The sequence below is a fragment of the Molothrus aeneus genome, chromosome 8, assembly GCF_037042795.1.
Source record: "Molothrus aeneus isolate 106 chromosome 8, BPBGC_Maene_1.0, whole genome shotgun sequence".
Lineage (NCBI taxonomy): Eukaryota > Metazoa > Chordata > Aves > Passeriformes > Icteridae > Molothrus > Molothrus aeneus.
Genome location: NC_089653.1, coordinates 8,830,866 through 8,856,701, shown reverse-complemented (window position 1 = coordinate 8,856,701; position 25,836 = coordinate 8,830,866). Strand labels below are relative to the sequence as shown.

The 25,836-nt window shown below is 40.9% G+C and overlaps 1 protein-coding gene across 36 annotated transcripts in view; it reads left to right on the top strand.

Annotated features, from left to right (window-relative positions):
* Positions 1 to 25,836, top strand: part of SORBS1 (sorbin and SH3 domain containing 1) — a 157,672-nt gene that overhangs the window by 92,897 nt on the left and 38,939 nt on the right. For 6 of the 36 annotated variants that reach the window (XM_066554415.1, XM_066554412.1, XM_066554428.1 and 3 more), the window contains exons 1-8: positions 11,510 to 12,409; positions 12,989 to 13,360; positions 16,310 to 16,451; positions 18,564 to 18,593; positions 19,760 to 19,935; positions 20,652 to 20,715; positions 21,850 to 21,924; positions 22,247 to 22,309. In XM_066554415.1, coding sequence (XP_066410512.1) covers positions 11,702 to 12,409; positions 12,989 to 13,360; positions 16,310 to 16,451; positions 18,564 to 18,593; positions 19,760 to 19,935; positions 20,652 to 20,715; positions 21,850 to 21,924; positions 22,247 to 22,309 — 1,630 coding nt within the window. In that variant the 5' untranslated portion in view covers positions 11,510 to 11,701. Of the gene's footprint in view, positions 1 to 1,474; positions 1,531 to 2,365; positions 2,432 to 4,421; positions 4,518 to 7,481; positions 7,602 to 9,096; positions 9,124 to 9,293; positions 9,410 to 11,508; positions 12,410 to 12,988; positions 13,361 to 16,309; positions 16,452 to 18,563; positions 18,594 to 19,759; positions 19,936 to 20,651; positions 20,716 to 21,849; positions 21,925 to 22,246; positions 22,310 to 25,836 lie in introns of those variants that run through there. The other 30 variants (XM_066554419.1, XM_066554432.1, XM_066554431.1 and 27 more) reach the window with 15 other exon arrangements.

The following is a 25,836-nucleotide window of genomic DNA, read 5'->3' as shown; positions in this document are numbered from 1 at the left end:
GGGATCAGCTTGGAGCTAGGCTGAATCCTGCTGAGGATTCACGAACCCACAATGTATATCTTATATGGGTATTTTAGTGAAGGAAATATTTAAACAATTAAGTGTTGGCAGCTATTCCTAGGGTGGCTTACTGGGGAGCTCAGATATTGTCTCATTTCATAGACTCATCTGTTACTATACTTGCTTGTTGGGTTTTCTTTCCTTTTGAGTGTCTGTTGAACATGCTCATTATATTCTGGCTGGCATGAAACAAATGCTGGTTAGGAAAGGAGGTGCTTGAGGCAGGAGAACAAATTCAATTCCCTGAAGGGAATTTTCAGCTCTTACAATGTTCCACTGCTGCCTCCAATTCATGTAAAAGGAAAAAAAGGAAAAGTATTTAAGTATTTCCAACTCTGTTGTTTAGTTTCTTGTTCCCCAAGCTATTTTCCCTATGCTCCTCACTTTGGGCTTCTTGGTTTTGCATGATTTTGTGATTTCAGATGCATATTTCTATTGGTGTCATGAAAGCCATAAACTGTGTGGAGCTACACTTGATCTCACTTTATTTGGGGGGGGGGGGGGAGAGATGGAGATTGGAACACAAAATTAAAGGACTTTTAATTCAACCTAGGATCTTTAGAGAGTTGAGCAATCTTGTCAAACACAATTTTTTTTTTTTTAAGTGCTCTTTGGCTATTCTAACCACCAATCAGTGACATTGAAACCGGTTTGCTGCAGGTATCAGGTCCCTAAAGGAGTGAGGACAGATAGGCCTCACAATTGTCCTCCACAGATTGGCATCACCATGAAAATTGACTTTTTCTTCTGATCCCCATCTGGTACTTTTTCTCTTGGGTTGGCAATTTCACTGCCTTTGGTAACAGGAGAATTAAACCTTCCAGCTGTCACCTTTCACTTACTGGAGTCTGATCCTGAAAATATCAGTAGTACTGCACAGCTGGAAATGATTGGTGCAGAAGTTATAATATGCATTTTAACAAGTGCATCTCTTCTGTATTGTTATATCTTTCAAAGGAGATACTAGCTTTCATATGAGCAACAGATTGCCTTGAAATATGGAAGAGCTTTAATTTGAGGGTTTTAGTTTAAAGCTTTTAGTGTCACTTTGATTTTGTAAAATTCTCTCAAAAGGTGATGCATAGTTTATATATTAGGAACCAGTCAGACTTGAACTTTGCCCTTTATAGACGCTTAGACTTAAATTACTATCTTTCAATTTCATATGAAGATTAGTCTTAAAGTCTGGAAGCAGTGCTTGTATTGGTTAGAAATAATCTTTAATTTATGATAATTATCAGCAAAAAAAAATTATATGGTGCTTGACATGAATCCACTTGGCATTTGAAACTAATTTTTCAAAAGAAACTATGACTGTTACCTTGACTCTGTGGTGAATGTTCGGCATTGTGTCCAGTGCTGTCTGGACAGACATGAAACATAAGGTAATCATTCTGCCTTTCACTCTAAACAGACATAAACAAAATCCAGAAGTGGAAAAGGCAAGTCCCTCTGCCACAATGAGCTCTGGTGAGTCTATGTTGTTTTCTACTTGCACTCATTGGTGTTCCTTTCTATTAGTAATATTTCTGTTTGTTTCTGATGCAATTATTCACATTTGTTACTTGAATTTTGGCCCAAAAAGTAGCAAGAAACATCGTGAACTGGAGTAGGTCCTGTAGCTTTTTTCAGTGTGGAATATAAGAATTCAAAATTACTGATAACCTGAAAAAATCAGCTGAATTTGATATATTTTAGTAGAGATGAAAACATAGTTTGACATATGGATAGGAAAAAAATCAGCTGTTCAAAGAAAAACAAGGGACTGGGAAATGGGAGCTGATTGGGAAGAGGAAAACTTCTGTGCTTGTCTGGGTAACAGCCTAAAACAGGATGAAAAATAAAGCAGATGCCAGACTTGAAGAGAGATCTGTAAGATCTGTAGAATGATATTCCCACTTTATTTTAGCATCTTAGCAAGTCTTGACTAGGGTATCATGTCCTGGTTTTGGCACAACATTTTGAAAAAAATGTGAACTATTTGAAAAGAGTCCAGAAAAACATGACCTGGGAATTCAGTGTAAGCACTGATAAGCTTACAGGCTGGTAAGCACCTGAACAGGTTGCATTAGGGTGGTGCTGGAAGTTTGTAGGAACACGTTAGGCAAACATTTGTCAGGAGTGACAGAGGTAGATTTGTTTCATTCATGTTCAGAAACGGGGCTTTAGATGAGCTTTGGAGCCTCTTTCTAGCACTGTCTCCTGTGTTTCCCAGAATTTGCAAGAGCCAGTTTTATTCATGTCAGCTGAAGATCTTTTAGACTTGCAAAAATCTTGACTGAAAACCACTGCATTTGTCTTACAGAACATGAAGAAATTGATGTTACAAAAACTGTTGTCAATGGGCTGAGCAGCAATGGACAAGAAAAAGGTGGGTTAAGATCTCCAGAGACACCTCCAGAGCTCCTCCTGCATGTCAGCTGCTGATGTACTTGATTTTCCCGGAAATTCACTGCAGCGGGGGCTTCCAAATTCAGTTCACTTGGCGACAGACACAAGAAAAGTCTTGTACTGCACCATGCTAGTAACAGCAGCATTTCTTAGCTCAACAAGTGTTCTTTGTCTCTTTAAAGTGGCAGGCTGGACTTGCCTCTTTGTATATTTTTAGTGCTGTGTGAGGAAAGCTGTACACTACTTGTGAGCACCTGTGAATCGGTATCTTAGTGAGTTGAGACAGCATGGGTGTGTGGTGCCTAGGTGTGAACTGTGTTAACTTCAGGGTGAGGTGAAGGTCTGAGTCTGGGATTAAACAGCAGGAACTAACCATTTAAGTGATGAAAAAAATCTAAACAAACCAGTCTTCATGTTAACATCAGTGGGTTTGCAGTGTGCTTTATAGCATTCAGTTTTGTGGAGTGACTGTGTCTGTTTTGGCAGAGTGAAAGTATGTGGGTATGGACTGATTTTCTGTTGGTTTAACTTCCTTTCTTTTCCTTTGATGCCTTTTTATAGTGGTTAGTATTTTGACTGCATTGTGGATGGATGAATTCAGTCAGTTTCAAAGCAGAACAGAATCAGGATTTTTCCTAAGCCACAGGCTGTTTGATTTGGTTTCTGTTGTATTCACAGGGTCTCTGGTCAGGAAGAAGTATGGAAAACAGGGATTGATTTGGCTTCCTCTTTTATAAAAAAAAAAAAAAAAAAAATTAAACAAACCTATCAAATTAAATACTAATGATTTTATGAGTTTTGAAAAAATTCTGTTAGGCTCTTTGCTCAGGCTTTTGATGCTTGAGACCCCTTTTCTAGGTTGTGAAATCTGTGCTCTGCAATTTTGCCGGGTATCAGAAAGATCTGCCACAAGAGGGGGCGTACACACCACCCTGATGTCAGTGCCTCCCTCAAAGCTGGCCCAGTGCTCAGTGTTAGTCTGTAAAGTATTAGAAATGTGGCTCCTCTTACTCCTGATTTTACAGTCTTGAGATGGCATGGAATATGACAAGACATTTATCATTTTCCAGAAAATACATGCAGGAAACAGGTTTTATAGAAGAAAATCCTGGCTCTGCAGAATCAAGAACACTACTCAAATTATGCTGGTAGATTCTGATATACAAGATGTTTATCTTGGCGACTCCTGTTGAGCTTCACCTATGAATAGTACTGCCTTTTTCACAACGACCCCTCTTTGTACCCGTTGGTTTGAACAGTTTTGTAACAATTGCTAGAATTTTGCATAGCGCTATGTGTGGTTTTCCCCAGTGTCACCACATATAGTATAATTAGTGTGCTAGCTAATGAAGTCAAGTAGAAATCTTCAATTTACTGTTTATATGGATGGATTTTTTTTTTCTGAAATAGCTATATGGATGCTACGCTTTAGCATGGGACCTTTTTCAAGATTATTTTACTTCCTTCTGTTGTTGAACTTGTAAAAAATGAGCCATGAAATTCAGAATTAATGTAATGTGGCTAGGTTGATGTTCTTCTCTCAGCCTTTCAGTACTTGGTTTGGTTTTTTTTTCACTTTATTTTGTTTTTGCTGAACCATATTAATGTTTTACTTAACATTTTTATTTTTGCATGTAGTGTACCTCAGTTAAATGATTACACTAAAATTTTTTGATGGCTTCTAAAAACTAATGCTTCCAGATTCTTTTTGCCTGCAGCATAGTGGCAGTCAGCATTAGTTAGTTAGTCCATTCAGTAAGCAGTTCTGTATGCTGCATAAAACAGACACATCCTGAATTAGGGCGCATGAAGGGATATTTTTAACAGTTGCATCATTGCTCTCTAGACTGCTTTTGTATTTGAAATTTCCTGCTATTGTGTCTCCAAGTACGTTAGAAAATTTTGTGGCATGCTTCCCAAGCTCTGTTCTTTCCTTTTTGGATGTGCCATTTACACTTTTGTGTTTGCAGCTGTTGACGTCCCTTTATGTACACGTTCTATTTCTGCCGTTAAAATAATCCCTGTGAAGAAAGTGAAAAGTTCTCCTCACCTAGTGCTGCCTACAGGTATCTTCTTTCCTCCCCTGCCATGCCTTAGTTAGCCATCATTGTCTCTCTCCCTTTATCATTGTCTCTCTGCTTCACCCACATGCTTTTGCTAATTCTCAGCTTCATGCTCCTCTCACTCCTCCCAGAGCTGCAGATTTCATTGGTAGGTAATGCAGTTAGCTCTTATGGCACAATACACTGTTCTCAATTATGCTGCTCTTCTGCAGACCTAATTGTGTCTGCTTGAATCTGGGATCATTGTAAGCTCTTCTACTAATGCTTGATTATGAAAAATATTGTTATTATTATTCTAGACTCATTTTGAACCAAACTCCTGAAGAACCAAAGAATATTTCCTGCATATCTTTGGTTTTTATGAAAACAAATGGTTCAAACATAGTTCAACATTGGTGGTATGGTTTTGTTTTTCTGTACATGCACCGAATTTAATCCACATGTGAATGAGTAAGGATGTTAGGCTGTCACCCTCTCCCCAAGAGCATGCTTCCCCACTAGAAGTACAAGATTATGCTTGTACTTAGCTGGACAGTCAGACTAGTGTAGCTGATACTGCTTGTCTCTCCTAATCTGTCACACATGTGCTTTGTTGGACTAGTACAGTGCTAATGTCCTGTTTATTACTAGCTGCTGGATTTCTATATTGAGCAATTCAGATTCTTGTTTTCTGTCATTTTTGAGGGAATACATCATTCCAGACATTTGTTTTCATCTCCCAAGGTGAGATAGTCTGGCAAGATTTTATTTTCAAATATTTTCAAAGCATTTAATTTTTTTTTAATTCAGAGCTTTTTTTTCTGACTCTTATTCTTTTGGTTCAGTATACAGGTTTAATCTGTTGTATGGAAAATAAAAAAAAAGCATTGATTCCCAAATTTGATTCTCCTCCAGTGTGATGAAGATATTGTTTTGGCATGTCATATGTGTTGAGCTCTGCTTCCATTTCTCTCCAGTGCCTGTGAAGCAAATGTAGGCATAGGGTTGTAGGAGGACAGCTACCCTGCACCTTTTTTGGATGTTTATATCAGGCCCAGTGACTCCCAACATCATGTCCATGCTTTACAGTTACAACACTCTTAAAATTGGAGTCTTGGAGCTTAAACCTTTGTCTTTGGTTTGAAAGTGAGTCCATAGAGTCCTTGGGCTCTGTGTTGTGATAGCCAGAACTGCACTCTTGGGCGAAAAAGGAATCCTGACCCTTCCTGGATCATGCAAAAATCAGTCAGAGAAGTCAACTTCTATTTCACCAGGAATGTGGGTGACCTTAAGCTGTGATCAGCTGTGGTATATTTAAGGATGAAACACCTTTTGATGTGTCTGGGTGGATAGTCTTTCCCCTCACAGAGGCTGCCTCAATTCTGCCTCAGTTAGCTAAAGGCTGAACTGTAGGAAAGCATCCTCTGATTTCTTACTTACTCCATCCTTTTTATAGTCCTAAGTATGGATCTAAAACTGTGCTTTTTGTGAAATCCCTAAAGCACTGGAAGCCTATGGAAGGGTTTCAACAGTAGAGATTCCAGAACAGAGGGCTCTCAGTGGGAGCCAGGAGTCTGGCATTCATTGAGTTTCTCCTCTTACTGCCATTGTTCATCTGGAATACTGATGTTTCCCCATATTGTGGCTTCACTGGCTGTGGTTTGCATGGTTTGCAACCTTAGCCAAGGTGTTACCACGGTCTCTAGGCACTGTACTGGTGTGGGTTTGGTGGGATATTGCCTTGCTGAAATCAGCCAGGGAATACTGATCTGCACAAATGTGGGCTGTTGTCTGGACAATAAACAACAGCCTTTGCCCCCTCTCTCCAGTCTGAAGGCATCATTTTTGTTAAAATAGCAGTTCCTGGGGAAGAGCTGCATCCTTCCCCATGCAGAGATAGAAGGATCCTCAACCCATAAAAATAGAAATTATTGTGTTGTCACTTGTGTAATGCAGCATGCACTCAGTACCTCTTCACACTCCCTGTGCAGTCATGGTAGGGCTGGTGCCTCTGTGTAGGTAAGTGAAGTCTGATGGCAGCTGCAGGGTCACTAATAGTGGATGAGAAGAGGAGGTGATATGTTCGTCTATGGAAATAGCCTAGAGAAACAAGACACTTTTCAGGCTTATGATTTCCAGAGGTATCTTAAAGGAAGCAACTCTCCAGAAAGATGTTAAGTAGGAGGAGAAAGAGAAGTAGCTTTGAAGGACTGGTTTGTTATTACTTAATAGGAGGACAGGAGGAGAAAACCCAGATCATGGACTGAAATACACAAAGGTAAGCCTGCACAGAAGCTGTGCTGAATTGTGCCTCAGCAAGGCAAGATCTGGTACCTGATCATGATCACAGGTTGATCTGAATAGGCATGTGTTAAATCTCCTACTTCCCGGGATTTGGGTTCCTGTGTCAGAAGGTGAAACACTGCAATGAAGTGGGGAGATGGCAGGAAGGTGACTTGCAGTGCCTTGCCTTTAGCTTGTATTCAGCATTGTTAGAAGATTTTATCTTCCAGTGGTCAAAAGTTTGTGGTTTGTTTTTTTTTTCCTATTTCAGTCCTCCACAAAAGGCATTTTTAAGCTTTGGCACACAAAGTCTGTGCATTATGTCACTGGGACATCCCTATAGAAGAGCTACAGGTGTAATGGAAGACTGTCCTTGCTAGCACAGTATCTCTGTACAAAGTAGAACAAATATAGAAAATGGCCCTGTGACCTTTGGTTCAAACAGTCCTTTTTTTCCCCCCTCCCTCTTAGCTCTGTTGCACCAACTCAGAACTTAACTGCTGCATTCATCGATTACATGACTATAAAACTGCTTTGATTTCTCAATGCTTTAAATACAGAGCTAATCTTCATCTGCACAAACATTACTAGATTGATTCACCTGGAGGCAGCCATGCTAAAATTACTCTAGCACTCTGATGGCTCCTGATAGCTTTGCATCATCCCTTTCTATGTGTTTCTTCTGTGCATGTGCATTTTCTGTAGAAATGGATCCCACAAAAGTCTGCAGTGGAAAAGGAGCTGTAACTCTCCGGGCAACCCCGTCCTATGAAGGGAATCGGAATGTCACTTCACCATGTCCTCAGGATGCTGAGCAACCTGAAAGTAAGTGGTGGAAGGTTAACTGACATCTGTTACTCACAGTAACCTCAAGACAGGTCAGTCCAGGATCTTGGGCTTACTTTATATTATGCTTTAAAGCCCAGAATTCCATAGCATAGTTGGAAACCTCTTGCAAGGACCAGACCAGTGGAGAGACTGACTCCTAGTGCCGGTTTCATGACTGCCCAGTCATTGACTGAAGTTTGTCAGGAGCACCAAAAACTCTCAGTTCTTTTCTTTCTTCCCCTCCCACCCTCACTGCTCCCAGGGCAGCCTGTGTCATCTCTTTTTACCCCAGCATGAGGTGGAACAGAAGGAAGCTGAGCAGTGCTGCTGCCCCTGCAGCATTCAGCTGGGTTGTCAGGGAAGCAGGCAAAGCGTCCCCCCGCTGGACAGTGTTGCCACAGAGCTCTGCTGCCTTTCAATAGCAGATGTGTAATTACTTAATTGTGGGAGACAGGCACAGCATAGCAAACCTGGCCAGTGTCGTGGGTCTGGCAAAGAGGATGAACTCCCAAAGGCAAGATGCCGTTAAAGGGGAGGGGGTAAAACGTGCTCCTGAAAACAAAGCGTACATTGTTTCTGACTGTATTGTTGGAGAAAGGGCAATTCCATTAATTCCAGCCCTAATGTGCTACTTTCTGCTCTGTCTTCTCCTGTTCTGCTCCACCCATGACCTACCCTCTTTTTATGCTTGCCTTTCTCTCTTTCTTCACTCCTACCCCCTGCTGTTGCCTCTCTCCTTTCTGTTGATGGCTTCATAAATTTCCAACAGCTTGAATGGCAATGGGTCCATTACTATGGAAATCAGTTCATTAATACTTCTTTTGCTGACTCTCTCAATTGCTTTATGAAATGTACTTTGGAGCTGGAAGAGCTTTGTGCATATAACTTAAACACTAAAATGGGTACAGGGTGGGGAGGACCCCAGTGAGAAGCAGGTAAATATGTGATGAAACCACTGCATGTAGCTGCAGGGACAGGCTTGTAAAGTGATGATGTATCTTATTACACCCTTCATGCACTTAGTCTGCAAAACTTGATCTATTTGTTGGTAATCCTTTATCTCAATCACATATAGTGATATTGTTAAGGATAGCTATGTCTTCATAATCTGAATACAGGGTCCCTACATTTCCAGTAATTTGTGGTGTCTGGATGTCAAGCTGCAACTTTAGAAAGTAGCTAGCTGGGCAGCCTTTTTGCCTCTGAAGTAAGAATGTCAATGAACAATTGTTTCTTCATTGCTCTGAATGAATTGCCTTGTGTTTACAAAGGTCAGAAACAAGGAGGACATCATGTTTAGGGCTGGTCTCTATGGTAATTACACAGCCCTGTCAGAAAGCATTTTATGTGTGAAATGAAGTAGCTTGACTCTTGACTTCAATTGGTACATGTTTTCTGGAAATGTAATGGTTTATTTTTTCCCCCTTTCTTTTCCTCTATGCCTATCCTCCACCCCCATCTCCTCTGTCCCTCCTTTCTGTGAAACACTTAGGTCTGGAGCCAGAAAACTCAGAAACAGGTATAAACATTGGCTGCTTCTGTTGTTACTTCCGTTGCTTATTGGAATTATTTCTTGTTGCCTGGGGGAAAAAAAGAAAGGGGGGAGGGGAAGGGAAAAAAGCGTCCCCTCCTTTCACTTATCCTGCAACTGGAGGGAATCTGTGATCTGAGTTTTCTTTCCCCTTGCAGATGATTGGAGGTCGTCGTCTAACACTGATGCCAATGGGGATGCCCAGCCATCTTCTCTGGCTGCCAAGGGTTATAGGAGTGTGCGTCCAAACCTCTCTTCAGAGAGCAAGCCACAGGTAAGCCTTTCTTCTGTGACCCTGAGGTGATCATCTGGGTTCAAGCACTGAATTCATGATCAGGAGTCCTGGGCTGAACTCCAAACTTGACTGCAGATGGGTAAGTTGCTGTGCCTCAGCTTTTTCTGCCTTTAAAATGGGGGCAGCACCGATGTCAGCAAAATGTTGTGGAGCTCATGTATTCAGGCACACCACAGTGTTTCCTCAGTGGATGAAGGAGGAGGACAATGCTATTTGCAAGAAAAAAAGGTGAAGTAACCATCTGTAATTATTTTGTATTTTATGCTGGTTTATTTCCTAGAAATTGCTGCAGGCTGAAATCAGAGTTGCACCCTACATTAAAAATAAAATATTGGGGAAATGCCTTTCAGTTTTTACACTATAACTGACAGAAGCTGACAAGGGAAAGGTTATTTGTATGTGAAGGTAAATTGTTGAAGTCAGTCTGCTAAGAGAAGTGCAATGCCATCCTTTTTATTTTTTTTGGGGGGGTGCTCAGAAGCAGTCTGGAAGCTGGTAAGGAAATCCTTCGTTAGAAACTGGATTCTTGTGTGAAACTGAGTCCCTTTAAAGCCCAGTCCCCTATCAGTGTGACTGCTCCCCATCATCAAGGTCCCTTTAGCAATGCTACAGACCAGGTACTGTAAGTGAAAGTGGGAGAAGGAACAGCTCCAATGAAGGTGTGGGAAGGAGCAGCACCCTAAAGAGAGACCCATTTCTGCTCAATACTTAGAGCTGTCCTGTAGCCCTTTCCTGGTCTTGTTGATGAACAGAGGGAGCACTGGTGCACATAATACTTGTCACAGGAGTCTCAAGAGCTACTGTACAAACTGAGCTGAAATGGAAGAAGTTCCAAAAGGAATGAACCTATTCAGAGGCAGAAGCCCTTTAGAACAGCACTAAACAACCCACTTCTTCACTCCCTTATGCTTCAGAAAAAGGGTGGGAGGGGCAGAGGGGCAACATGAGGACAGCAGATTTTGGAACAGCACCTGTAATTTTATGAAACTTTTCTACATCTATATCCATATAACAAGAATAGGTACTTGCCACAACTTGTCATATATGGATGACTTTTAAGGATGTCTCTTTCCAGATTTAAATGTTGCAAGCTGTTAAGGCATCTTCATTCTCTGGTTTTGACATTTTTAGCAGTGGTTTAGGCAGCCTTTGCCCATAAAGGTATGACAACGGGGTGTTTGTAAAGCCTATTTTCACAGTCTCCAAAGGGTTAATTAAAAATCCAGGGAGCTGTTGTTCACCAGGTGGGTATTCTCTTCTTTCCAGTAGATCTTTGTTTTCAGCTACTAGCAAAAAAGTAATAAATAAAATGAAACCTCTGTATTGTTATTTTATCTCAAAACAGTTTGGCTTTCAGAAAAAATTCACTGTAATTGGAGATGCAGTAGGCAGATGATTTGGAGTTAGCAAGCTATATGTTGCCAAGTACCAAAACCAGTAAAGCTTTTCTTATTATTTACTAGAAGCAGGATTTCTCTCTTGGTGATCTTGATTCTGGAGGCAAATTCTGATGATCTCAGTTCCTCAAAAAACTGTAATTTTTCTGGTCTTCCTGAAAGTTTTTTCAGGATGGAAAAATCCTAAAGAGAATTGAAGAGCTGGCCTTTAGAATGAAGAAATGCTCACTTTTTATTTAGCCAGCTACAGTAGGCTACAGCACTCACTTGATGTCTGCTTTCATTAGCATTGGCAATATTCACTTTTCAGCAGTGCACTTAACATGCAGAGATGGCCTAGAACTCTGAATTTGGCTTTGCAGTTCAAATGTCCCCAGTGCTGGGAAGTGTTTAGTTATGCAAGCATGAAACTGAATTTAGTTAGCCATGATGTTAAATCTTGACTGAGGCACAGTGAGTGTAGCTGTGCAGGCCTCTTGAAACCGCACAGTAGTGAGAATTATTGAGAGCAGAGAGAGAAACACATAGGCAGGGACTTGAGGGCTGGGTTGAGTTTGTGTGCTGCAGTGAGCTGTGCTGAGAAAGAATGTGTGGGACGATGGATGTGAGTGAGTGGCCTTCAGATACTGTATTTGCTTTTTATTCTTGCTGTATTAAAACCTGCTTAACCCAAGTCTAATGATCAAATTCGTTCTGAGAATTTAATTTTTTTCCTTCCTTTTTCCTTTCATTTGATGCTGCTTCCTCTCTCCTTCCTACCTTCTTGACTCTGCCTGATCAGGCTCCTCCCCGTCCTCCTCTTCCCAAAGAGGAAAGCTTTGCATGGCGTCCTCGCACTGACACTAAAGTGACCAACCTGTTGCCAGTGCCCATCATGGACTGTGTGTACCTGAATGCACCCAAGCCTTACTCACAGCGTGCATCACCAAACACCAGTGCACGCTGTTATTTGTCATCACCTACCCCCTACGGGGCTGTCCCCAGTGGGATGCAAGGCTTACCAGCAGGGCGTTCTCCCTCTTCAGGCCCCAAAGATGAGGTGCATGCTGGGCAGCCACTCTTGGAAAGTCACTCCTCATCAGGTGCATCATCCATACAACTCAACCCTGTCAGGGCAGATCCCAGTAGCAAGGCTGGAATGAATTCCAGTCATGAGACGAAGGCAGATAAAAAGGTCAGCAAACTATATGTAGCTTGTTTATCTAACAGCACTTGCTCAGGCGCATCTCAAAATTCCACTGGCAGCACACATGACCCAGCAGCCAGCACCAGTTTGGGCGCTGAGCTCACTCAGGCACCAGCCACCAACATTGTTCCCTCTGTAACAGACACTGAAAAGTCTCTTCCTGCTGCTCCTCCTCCTCCTATTCCTCCCAGGCCGTACTTTTACATTGTTCTCAGCAAAGACGCAGTTAGTTATGGTGCAGGCCAGCCCTCCCGGACTCAGCCGTCACCTCCGCAAGCTGTGAGGGACAGAGTGCTAGAGCCCCAGAGCACAGCTGCCACAGAGGACAGGATGAGAAAAGAGCCTTACCTTACTCAGCAGCGACAGCCACCATACAAGGCAATGGGACGCAGCATGGTACATGTTTTCTCCATAACCTTGTTTTCTTTCAGCTGAGCGAACAGTTCTTTAATTCGTTACAATGTTCCCTTAATGCTTTATTCCCCTCCTACCTTAATTTCTCAGCACTTGTTGTGCTGCCCTGAGTCTTGTGGTCTTTTACTTGATAATATTTAACACCCCATATGTGTCCCCCTCAATGTTGATCTGTGTGTCTGTGTATGTGTGTGGTGTTTGCAGGGAGTTGGGTTGGACTGGCGAGGATCTTTCTATTTTAGGGACATGTAAAAGAAACAAGCTCTGTAATGTATAATGGTTAGAGCTTCTCAAGTGATGGTGAATGCTGAGCTGTTCTTTGTTTGATTTTAGCCTCACTACAAAGAACTGGAGAAGAGGGGTGATGAGGGGAAATAAATATTTTTGCAAAAAAACATTGTGTTCATAGAGGCCAGGGCTGCAAGCCTGAAGAAGTATGTCTCCTTAGGGGAAGATGATCTTTGTATCATTTTGGGTACACTCCTTGCATGACACGATATGGCTGCATTAGACTAAAGTAACAATCTCCCCCAGTGCATAACAACGCCTTGTTTCCAACAGGATGCCACTGCCACCACCTCAGCTCAGCCTGGAGTTATAGTAGTCCCCCTCCTTCAGGTTAATCCAGACAGACAACAAGAAGGCAGCTCCAGCACTCCACCACCGCCTCTGGTTCCTTTCGGGCAAGGCTCCGTATTCCCTGAGATTGTTCCTCCTGGCTCACCCTTGACTTTTCCAACTCTAGACGATTTCATTCCCCCACATCTCCAGAGGGGCTCCCACCATAACCAAGCACCCTCCACATCTGGCACATTACCCTCTGTTTACCCGAAACTGCCATTCTTCTCGTCACCACCTTCACTTGTCCCTCCAGTCACGGGGGCTTTGCACAGGGGCTTGAAGCCTGAAATCACTGGAGTCATCTCACATACAGTAAGCTTGCCAAGTACCCTCCTCGCCCTTTTCCTAAATTTGTATTCCTGGATTAAAATTACTTTCTCCTTGCAATACTAAACTTGAGGGAGGAGTGATGACTCACTCCCTGCCAGCAGCATGACAACTGAAACCGCGTTTGCGTCCTGTGCTAGTGCATGCAGTTTGCCTGCCTTGTGCAGTTTTGAACTTTCTTTTGACTTCTTGCAACATTTGACTGTCTCCCTTTGTGCCCATTCTGCTGGGTTATGTACACCTTAAGAATCTTCACAGGATTTGCTCAGAGTAATGAATTCTGCATAAACTGAATAGCTGCAACTAACTGATCTTTTCAGGCTCTTTTTATAGCATCCTTAATTGTGTTTGAATAACATTTAAAGCAGCAACAGCAGGCCAGTTAAAGGTTAGGGCTGGCTTTCTGTTCCACTTGGAGCCACAAGACCATATGGTCTCCACACAAATCCCTGATAAAATCAGTGTAAGATTGCTGCCAGTATCCAATGACCTACAAGTTATAAGATCAGTTACTGTACTAAGAGCCCTCCAAGCATGGAGGTGCTATGCAATAGATTAGGCAGAGAGTATTTCTTCATTTTGCAATTGCTTGTCTTTGAAAATTTTAATAATTAAGTCCACAAGAGTTTGAACTTGGACTTTATTGTGTTCTTCTTGAGTTGGATTTTGTTTCTCGTTAAGCTCATCACCTTTTTAAAAAGTCCTCGAGGACAAGGAGGAAAAGCGGCTCTCAGTTAAAATTGCAGAGGAGGCAAAAAGTAGCTCCCTGTGCTGAAAGTCTTACGGCCACCTTTTTTTTATGCTTGCTTGTGGGGACAAGGTAGAAGTTCAGAAGAAAATGCATTCTCTCATGATGATGCTTGCTCTGCCCTTTGACTGTATAGGGATCTAGCAAACAGGCATGTGGGCTGGGGAAAAGTAAAAAACAACCAAGGATGATATTTTCAAAAGTTCTCAGCATTGGCCTTTCTATTTTTATTAAAATTGGTAGGGTTTTTATTGCAGAGAGCAATGAATGAAAGTTTGGATTTGGTGTTTTGGTTTTTGTTTGTTTGATGTTCTTTGTTTGTTTGTGTTTTGTAGGAGTTTTTTTGAGTGTTTTGTGGTTGTTTTTTTTTAATGGAGTCTATCTGCAGATTCCAGAAAAAAAACAATCAGGAGGCATCCAAATCTTAGAGGAGCAGTGGAAATTTTGCTGTGCCTGACTTTCTTGAGATGAGAGTTTAAACATTTTTGGACATACTCACTTCAGGCATGTAGTCACCAAGCTGTTTTCCACAATGATTTAAATGGTCTTTGGTCTTTGTTCACCCTCTTTGGTGACTTCACTGGGGCTGCTGAGCCTGTCCTGATCCAGCATCCCTCTTCTTTGAGGGATTCTTATTTGTAGTTTAGTTATCAAAGTGAAGCTCAAAGCCACTTCTCACACTTTTCCCTGACTCTTCCTCCTTATTGCTAATTGCATTGTTTGGAATATTATTGCAGTCAGCAAAGTGGAGCTGGTCTCTCTCTAGGGGACATCTGTTCCTGAAGACCATTGGTTATTTTCTGTCCCCATGAAGTGTCTATGGCCTGACCAGCTGCTGCTTGAAGCAAGATCACCTTTATCCAACAGAATAAGATTGTTCTTCCCCATTTTCCCTCCAGGCTGGAGAGGCTGTAGGTGCTTGCTCTGATTTTGGCCAGTTGTCACTATGATTTATCTTTGAGCTCTGGTGCCAGGCCTCACTTTGGCCCCTCTTCAGTCCCCTGCCTGGTGCTGCAAGTCCTTTCATCTGATGCTGGTGTGAATGAAGAGCACTGACTTGCAGTTGCATTTAGCCAGAAAAGCTGGAAGCAGGAATATTTCTGGAGCAATATTCTGGGCATATTCAGGGATTTTTTTTAATAATGATGAAAATACCCTTGAATGCTCAGTTGATTTTACAGACCAGTGGCTTGCAGCATTTGAGTCCAACAGTGGAGCAGCAGGAATGCAGGAATTTGGTTTGTTGTCCCATATTCTCTTTGTTTGGATGCTCAGTCCCCATTAAGGGTAATTGTGTGTCCAAATTCCTTAAGAGGCTTTGAAAAATCTCAGTGTAAGCTGATGCACACACAGTCTTTAGTCATCATCCCTTCTTTATCTTAGCCACCTTACCACCACCAGAAGTCCAATATCCATGGACTGAGGCTTTTCAAAGGTGAGCTAGGTTTCAAAGTCTCCCTGCAGACACAGCCTGTATTTCTACAGAGCAACCTGAGCAGTGGTGATGTCATAGGTGGGTTTGAAATAAGCAAATAATGGAGCTGGATGCTTTAGGAGAGCAAGAGCAACTTGCTATCTGTTCTCCAGCAGCAAATCCATCTTCCTTACTAGAGTCCTACTTGTTACCCTCTGTCAGTTTTGGGGCCTTTTTATGTCATTACTTTAATCAGGTAGGTATCACATTGTCTCCTGAGTGACAGTGCTAACTTAATTCCTTAGACTTTTCTTACCAAACTGGCTGCAGCAATACTGTTTCATTCCAGAATTGCATGGGTTTTGCATGTCTGACTTCCTATGAAAGGAATACTCTTGGAACAAATGTTTGTGTGTGGGTGTATCAGGGGAAAGATGTCTGCATCTTCCCCCCTCCCCAAAATAGATTTGCTCATTTCTGACACCTTGTGTTTGCTCCAAAGTGTCTGCTAGATAAACTTAGTGCCCTCTTTTGGGGTTGGAGTTGTGAAACCCAACACCAAATAACTATAGTACTGCCTTAGCAAACTAATTTCATTAACAATGAGCAGGATGTGTTCAAGGAGCAGGGTAATACTTATGCTTATGCCTTTTTTACTAAAATTTGCTGTGATTATGCTTCTTGTTCAGCCTAAAATGTTGGGGTTTTTCATGGATTTTCCCAGTGTAGCACCACTGGCATGCTGCTAATCATGTGTTGCTCTTCTTTCCAGGACCCAGGTCCTGTGCTAAATGAAGTGCCCCAGCCTGGCACTGACTATCCAACCTCCATCACTTCCATCAGCAAGTCTGCCTCTGCCTATCCTTCTACCACAATCGTCAATCCCACTATTGTCCTGTTGCAGCACAATCGAGGTAAGGAGACTTGCATATAGATAATTTTGGCTCAAAATGAGCAAACTGTTATGCTACAAGGAACTGGAGAATGTGTGTGCTGTTGATAATTGGGTCCAGATTACTAAGAACTAACAAAGTTGCCTCAAAATAGTCTTAGTGACTGGAACATAAAACAGGCAAGTGAGAGTGCTATGTTTTTTCTAATTAAAACCTGTGGATCAGAAGCTCTTTGAGGCTGGGGAGAGGTTTCTAACTGGGCTGTGGACATATGAATAAGCTATTGCAAGGTAACAGCTGTCAGGTGTCTTGTCATGGTGGAAAGGGTTATATGCTCCTGTATATCTGTTTGTAGAAACAAGGTAGCTTGTGGTAGCTTGAAAAGGTGATATGCTACTTCTCAGCTACTGCAGTGTAAAGGCAGCTGTATTTTCTTTTACTGTGGGAGAGATTTGACCTGTGAATTTGTAGCAGAATTTATTCAATAGTAAATAATCTACTTGCCCGCAAGTTTGATCTTGGCAATTTTTTCCTCTGCCTGTAACTGGATCAACTCAAACTCATATTGCAGTAATCCTTGAGCTCTGGATTTGCAAATGAGCAAAACAGCCTTGTTTGAGAACTCCCAGGAATCAATACCTTTCTCACACAAGCTGAATAGATAGTTCTATCTCTTTACCTCTGTATTTGGAGGGAAACTTTGCTCCTCTGTTTTAGTTCTCCTGATGGCTGGCATTACTACAGCTTCCCATTTCGTTGTGCAGCACTAAAGACCGTAGCTTGTAACAGGCCACAGAGATACAGTCCAGTTTGCTTTGATTTCCAGTGGACTTGGGAAACTCCAGGAATCTAGCCACTATTCCTGTGGCTTACCTTTTCAAAGGCTCAGAGTGCTGACCTTTGCTTTTACCCAGTGCATGTAGGGTTTTTTTTCCTATGTGGGCAGCTATTGGGTGAACATGATGTGTAGGAGCAGCTTGCCATCAGTGGTCAGCAGAATAGAGGGCTGGGGGCTAAAGATCCAAGTTCAGAGGTATTGGTGAGGGAGCTACACCGAGGAGAAATACCAGTCTTCCTTGCTGAGATGATACTCTTAGTACAAATATGTGGTGAAGGTGGATTCCTCTAGAAAACAGCACTCACATGGAGGTTTGTTACTATGGCAAACTTGCTTGGCAAGTGTTCTATGCCATCCCAAAGCACAGTTATTTCCTGTTCAGGCATTGCATGGCATGGTTTATCATAAATATATAACAGATGTGTTTAATGTATTAAAGTTTTTTAATCTGTGCTCTAACAATATGAGCTTTCAAAACTGTTTGTGCTTTTTATGTCAGTAAAATATTTTATTCTCTTCAAATGGCTTTCATGCTTTAAAGAAAATAGTTAGTTGCTAGGGAATAAAAAAAAAAGCAGAGAACAGAGTGCTAAGCATTCTTCTTTATTCCCCTGTGATTTGGGTAGGTCATTTGGAAATCCTTTTAGGAAGCACTAACTTTAGGGTGGTGAAACCTGCTGAGAGATACCACAGATAATCCATTCTAGGAACTGGTTAATGAAAAGCCTCTAACCAAGGGGACTGTGTCAAGAACCAAAGCTTTCAAGCTCTGTCTGTGCACAAGTCATTGAATCTGTGGCTCAGTAATATGTGATGAGACCCAGCAAGCACCAACAATGACTTTATCCTTTCCTATATCCCTTTGAAATGCTACAGCAGTATTATTTCAAAATGTACTTTATGATAATGGTAACAGAGTTAGTTATCAAGTTGCTTGACTCTGTGAATTTTTGCTGGTTTTCAAATCATCTGCTGTCCAATGTTTTATTCTTTAAATATTCTGATGTTTATTCTTATGTTATAAAAAAAAAAGAAAATTTAAATATAAACGCTCTTTGCAAATGTATTGGTCACTGCATCATGAGATTTATGTTATCCCACGAGACTGCTGTGTGGAGAAGGGACCATGGGCTGTCACTTTGGCAGGGTATTTGAAAACAGATTTTCTCCAGCACCTGCTATCGTTCTACAGTGTATTTCTTGCCTGTCAGAAATGCAGCACCAGAGCACTTGCTGTTTATGTCTCACACATTTGTCCTGTATTTCTTTTTGTTTTGTTTCTTCCTTTACCACAGAACAGCAAAAAAGGCTTAGTAGCCTGGCAGGTATGATGTGAAAGGTCTGCTACCCCTCAGCTGCTGCCTCTGCTGGAGCAAAGCTGCTGCTTTGATAGCTTGTGGGGTGCCTTCAGCAAACACACTGCCCAGGAGCTGCAAAGAAATATACCAAACACCTAAATTACTCATCTGTTTGTCCTAAGTCATAAAATTTACCAAGGTTTTAAACACGAATCCTTTAGTTCTGGGTTTTGCAGGGCAGAATTGTGTTTGCTCATGGTACCAACAGATCAATGCATTGCTATGCACGAGCCTTTTCTCCACTGTCTGCCCCTATCAGATTTCTACACATTTAATGGCTTTGGGCAGGATGGTGATGTGCATGTGAATAAACATATCTTTCTCTCTTCAGTGCATGCAGTGATGTAAAAATTATAGGATTTGCAAAAGTCTTGATGAGGCAGACTGAAATTGCAGGTGTTTCCTCTGCAGGAAATCCACATAGAAAAAAAATCCTTCACTGAGGATTGCTGTGCTGCAGCTCTGCAGAGCTTCAGAACAATCTGAAGTCCCTTGGTGATGCCTGCTGCTACCTCTGGGTGTCAGTTGGGCAGTGTCAAGGAATTCCAATTTGGAAGCAAGGCAATCTGAAGAAATTAGTTATTTCCCTCCATCCTTATGCAGACTCCTGTGAAATCATGTCATATGTATGCTTAAACAACATTTGTTGTTTACACACTCTGATTAGGGCATGGAAATTAATTGGAAACATCATATACTGTCTGCAACAAACAGGGCTGTCAGAGAGGTGAATGCAATCTGTTAAAAAGTGGTGCACCACTACACATTTAGGTTGAAATTGGCAGAAAAAGATGTACAGGAGACTGTATTACAGGTGCTTTTTGATGAAGACGGACATTGTAGAGTTATTAATTAGTCAAAAGCAACAATTGTTGAAACCAAAATTACTGTCTTATATGACAGCTGAGACTGTCGTGAGATGTGTGATGGTAACTGCCTGAGAGATGCTCGCCTGCTTTTGCTGGCATTGGGCATTTTCTTGGGAGATTTCCTTCAGTGTAGCTGCTAATCACAACCAGCAATGACAGTCTGTCTCATCAACTACTTGCTAGAATTTTTGCCTTAAAAGGACCCAATATGGTGATGTTGTGAAATGCTGGGATGAGATAAAAATCCCCCATTGTCATTTCCAGATTCAGTGCCAGACAGATTAGTTTCTGACAGAGTTGATTCAGCACTTCTGCGGGACAAGCCGGCTCAGGAGGCTGCGCCAAGTGAGAAGAGGGCAGTGGAGGAGAAGAGAAGCACTGTCAGGAGCCCTCCCTACATGGCTGATACCTCTGTTGATGACATTGGAATTCCACTGAGGGTAAAACACTGAGCATGTGGTTGGTACACAAAGCCTGGGCTACATTCTGCTTACCTTAGGACTTAGGGAACTCACTAAAGCTGCAGAGATTTAAGGGAAAATAGAATTCTAATTCCAATATAATTTATGATGAATTATTCCATTTGCTATCTATGACCTGTTTCAGCTCCTTCAGGGAAAAGAAAATTAAAAATTAGTGTTTCTTATAATATATGATAATAATGTTTTCTGCTCCTCTGTTTCCTTCCCATCTAGCAGCTGAAGAAGAGTTTTGTCTCATTGTAGCCATCTTAGAGGCAGATACCTCCTTTATATGTGATTACATTCATTCAGTGTTCAGGGGAAATTATGAAAAGAATTATTAACCTACTCTTACAAGTAGTTTCTGGAATTACTTAAACGCTCAATGTTTCTAACTGTCCACTGAATACTTAAAAACAGGGAAGTTGTTTTTAAGTTTGGATGTCAAACCAGATTAATATACAAAACATTTCATACGACCTGCCTCTGCAAAGCTCTTAAATTATTACTTATTTGAATGAAATGTCACATGAGATGATATATCTGAGTGAAATAATTAATATTTCAGGATATTCATATGATGCAGTTTTCACATAGAGTGTAATTTTTTTTCATTGCTGGAAGATTTGTGATAACTTTGAAAGGCTGGTAGAGTCACTGTTGATTATTTCAATGTATATTTATTTTTCCAACAGAATACAGACAGATCGAAGGACTGGTACAAGACGATGTTCAAACAGATCCACAAGCTAAATAGAGGTACTGTAGCACAGATGGTTTTTATTTACTTTAAAAGATCACCTTGATGACATTTTGTTTCATCCATATGAACAATTTTACTGGATGTTAAATAAAAGCATTTAATGTTAGTTAGTGTGTGCTCTGCACCACACAACTCAACCAATGTATTTGAAATCTTTGAAGTCAAAGGTAGGAGAACTCTGAAGTCCAAAGAAAGGTCTGAGTTGTTCTGAAAGGTGAACTGCAGTGCCCTCATGAAATCAACTATACTATTTGAGACCAGAAAAGCTGATAATAATTCCATACTTAGGGAAAATAGATCCCTGAACTCCAGTTTTACTAGCTAACCCAATCTACACACTTTTAAAATACAGTAGGTTATCTCTGAAACTTCTTTGTGCATAAGAGGAAACTTTTTACACTGTTAAGCTTTAGTACCTGCACAACAAAGCAGGATTTGAAGTTCACTGAAACCAGTGGAAGGGTTTCCATTAATTATTGGTGAGTTTAGAATCTGAATTCTGCTTTTTCAATACCCTAATCTTTCTCCTTTGAAAACCTAGAATTGTGGTGAGCACTTACAAACTTCACAGTGGTGAGCTCTCAGGAGATTCCCACCTTGGGGCACTTCTATGCCTGACTGCTGATACATTCACATTTTTCTGTGTGAGAAATGGCTGCAGTAGCACTTGCAAGCTGACCCCTCTGAACAGCCTGACACACAGGCAGGCACAGCTCAGATCTGTGCTTCTGGAACCAAATGCAGAGCATGCAAAACTGGAGCTGTATTTGCTGTTGCAGGTGCTGTCCTAATGAGCTTTATGCATAGATAAATGCTGTGCTTCAGTGGATGGGATGAGGAGGAGTTGAACTATTTCCTAATCCTGCTGCTCCTAACAGAGGTTCTTTAGTTCAGCTAGAGCCCATGCTCAGATGGAAGAGAATGAGTTCAGTCCCCTTGGCTTCCAGGATCTCTCCCAAGGCCCAGACATGCAGGGCAGCAATGAACAAAGAGGCATTCTAGGTTGTGTCATGCTAGAACATCAGCATGAGAGGGACTGTAGTCAGCTTGAATGTATTCCTGGCTCGCCCTTCTTCCCCTTAAAATCTGTCCTCTCTGTTCTTTTTTGCAAATCATGTTCCTCTCCTTAGACAATCCTGAAGAAAACCCTTATTGCCCTACCTACACATTTCCTGAACTTCCTGAAATCCAGCAAAAAACTGAAGGTACCAGAAGTTTAGTCAGAGTATCTGTTGTCTTTTGCTTTGAGTTAACTGTACTATAGTGCCCTAATAATAACTCGATTCAGGTTCTAGTTTTCTGTTACACTGCCTGGAAATTCACTTATTCCCAGTATAGCTTCTTGTGTGATGCATAAAATAACTAAATCTTTGCTAATCCATTAATCTCTTTTAAAATATGATACCATTTACCCTAGTGTTATTAAAGTAGGGAATAAAATCATATGGTGATAGAAGTTGGGGAATGAAGCAGAACCTCCACTTCACTGTGGATAGTCTCAAAATCCACTGCTTTTCTCTGCTACAGAAGACAATCCTTATTCTCCTACATACCAGTTTCCTGCGTCTACTCCTAGTCCTATCTCTGAAGGTAATAATTAAGGTCCATATCTACTTTTTCTGCACAAATGCTGCCTTATCAATTTATTTTCTTCCTGGAGTTTTTTCTAGTTGCTGAGCTTTATGCTGCCTCGTAATGATTTGCTGCACTCTAAGCATTGCCTTGACTGTATGATTCCTTTTTGGCTTTGCAGTGCTCCTCTGGCTTTGTAACTAGTATTTGACTAATGCTGCAAACTTGGGGTTTGCTTGGTTTTCTGCACTTATCAGTTGCGTGTGCAGTGATTATTTAACATGTCTAGGTTGCTGACTTTATGTGTAAAGATGGGTTTAACTGAGATTTCTCCCCCCACCCCTTCCAAATCAATAAATTTCATTAGTTATTTGCTTTTGGTTTTTAACATTAACGTAGTATTAGGGCCAGACCCAGAATGTCACTGAAGCATATTATACTTGCTTCAGTGGGTTTTGGATCAGTCCCTTAAGTGTAGTCTTTTAAAATAAAAATAACTTGATAGCATAGGTTCAGGGCTGGTCTTAGGTGCACTTGGCATATCTAGGCAAGGACAGAGTTTGGCTTCATCAGCACATCTTGCAACTTGAAATAACACTGTCTTTACCTTATCTCTTCATGTGCTCAGCCGATTCCTTTAAACTTCATATTCAAATCAGAATACTTTGCAGTCATATTACAGGGATGGTGAAACAGCACCTGTTGCAGTGATAATTGTGTGACTGTGTGAAATATTTATATATGAGAAACACTGGAATCTGCTGCAGACATTGGATGTTCAGACATTTCCTGATTGGGAAGTTGTTGGTGACAGCCTCGTTAGCTTGGTGCTTTGGTGATGCTTTAGGTCCTGCAATCTAGGAACTTGCCTACTTAGCCTGTGCCTCAAGCCAACCCTGGTGAGACTATTAATTAACCATTTTATTCAGTATTTGTATTAAACGTCTGGTGGGTATTGTGTAAGAAGAAAGCATGCAGTATGAGCTGAGATACTCAAAGAAGGCAAGGAAATGTAAGGCGTATTTCACTGTCAAAATGAATGTGGATGAAGTGTCATACAGGTATCTAAGGTACTTAATAATTTCTTAGTGAAATACATTAGGTGAAGAGCCCTGTCTTGCAAATTGTAATGCAGGGTAAGTGATTTTCTCTTGGCAGAATGGTATGTGGGTATGGGTATGAGAGACACTGTTTCAGTAATTAATGGATAAAAGCATTTTACAGAGAATATTTCCTTGTTCATAATGAGGTTTGAAAATTCATTTTACACTTCTAGGCTAACAAAGTTTTCAAACTCCTTTATGACAATATATTAAAGAGTCTGTTCTCCCATAAATGTCTCCTATGCACTTAGAAATGTGCATATGAAATTAATTTGCTGGTTTGGATAGTTGCAATTTTATTGGACTAAACACTAATTTCTATTCCCAATATATTGGGAAACATTTCTCTAATATTTGCTTGGATTCTTTTCTTGATAAGAAATACAAAATAATTTGATGATGTAGAAGAGTTGCAGGGGTTGCAGGACATGTTTCATGCTTAGAAAACACTTTAAAGATCCATAATCAGTGGCAGTGTTTATACAGAGGTGAATTGGAGCCTCCCTTTCATACAATTGATGTCAGAATGGATTGATGAATAAGACCTCCTAGAAACATCAAGATGTGGGCTCCCTTCAAAAATATATTCAGCATTTCTGAAACCATACAGAATATGTCCAATCCATGAAATTAAGTCCAACCCTGCAGATTCTCTACCACCTAGAGGGAAACAGCCTCTCTTCTTTAAAGGAATCCGATTTTGAAGTCACAAACTTGTGTGTGACTGCTTTGAGAATGGATTAGAATAAAGCTTTGAGAAACAGATGATGTTGTTTTAATGCTCAATTCTGATTTACTCTTTAGTGTTATCAAACCACTCCAGATTTCTGTTTCTGTATTTCTTGTATAAAAAGGACATAAATGTAGACACTCTTCTTCATAAGATACTCAGAGACAAAACATAGCTATTCTCTTCATTATTGTAGATATTAGGATATAAGAAATAGGAAAATAGCCATTATCTGAAGTGAATTTTTATTGTATGGTTTTTCTTGTTTGAATGACAAGCTATAATGAATGTTGATATTTCTCTTCAAGTAAGTAAGTATAATTATCTTTTATTTATTAACAGCACTAAAGAAGATTATTAGAGGTGAATAGCTGTGAAAGTTGTTTTAGACATTTGTTTATCTGTACTTGTAGGGACTACTGAGTTTTGTGATTTACCAAATATTTTTCTGTCTGAGTAAATCAAACTTTTATTTAAGAATAAGTCATTTTTGTCAACAGTTCAGTGTAATATGGATATTTGGTTTTTGTCAGTAAGGTTTAAAAATGGGAATTGGCCTTCTTAACCTGAAGGTTATGATGGGCTTACAAAGACTCAATAACCATCTTTTTGGAACTTTAACCTTCTAATTCATTCACCAAGAGAACTAAAGCAGATAGGTTAGAGGTTTAGACTACCCTGAGCCTTCCTGAAAGGCTTAATGAAGGCTTGAGTGCAACTTCAGGTCAGCTGTGTTAGCCAAATTGGTTTTTTCCAGCAGATGAGATTGGCTGTAGTATCTGATCGATGTCCTCCATGAGAGAAAATTTAGAAGTTGTTTCAAGCTGTTGATTGTCATAACTAATTTCACATAACATTTTTTTTTAAAGTTTGTGGGTTTTTTTAATCTAGTTGATTCTAGCTTCATCTTCTTAGTTTTTATGTGTTTTCCTCTGTCACATTGAGTGGTTTCTTTGCAGAGATATTAGTAATACTTTGGCTCACAATTCTCTTCGCAGTCACAGAATCACAGAATATTCTGAGTTGGAAGGGATCCGCAAGGATCATCAAAGCCCAACTCCTGACCCTGCACAGGACACCCCTTGGAGTCACACCATGTGCCTGAAAGCATTGTCCAAATACTTTCTGAACTCTGTCAGGCTGGGGCTGTCACCACTTCCCTGGGGACCCTGTTCCAGTACCTGACCACCCTCTGGGTGAAGAACCTTTTCCTAGTGTCCAACCTAAACCTCCCCTGACAACTTCAGGCCATTCTCTTGGGTCCTGTCACTGTCACTATCTAGAGCAGAGATCAATGTCTGCCCATTCTCTTCCCCTCAGAGGAAGTTGTAACTGCAGTGAGGTCTGTCCTCACTCTCCTCTTGTCCAGGCTGAACAGACCAAGTGACCTCAGCTGCTCCTCATGTGGCTTCACCTCTAGACTCTTCACCATCTTCATTGCCTTCCTTTGGATGCTCTCGAATAGCATGCAAAGGAAGGCAATGCAAATGGTGCAGTCACAGAATCACAGAATATTCTGAATATATAGAATACTCTAAATACAAGAGTCATATGTGATTGTCAGCAGGGCTCCTCAGCTGTATTATTGTGTTTAGTACCTAATGAGTTGTTTTAATCATATACTATGGCCTTTGGATCCTCTATTTATCTCTCAGCTTTTGATAAAGTGGATCTATAACCCTTGCTGTAGAGGAGTTTTATGATAAAAAGGG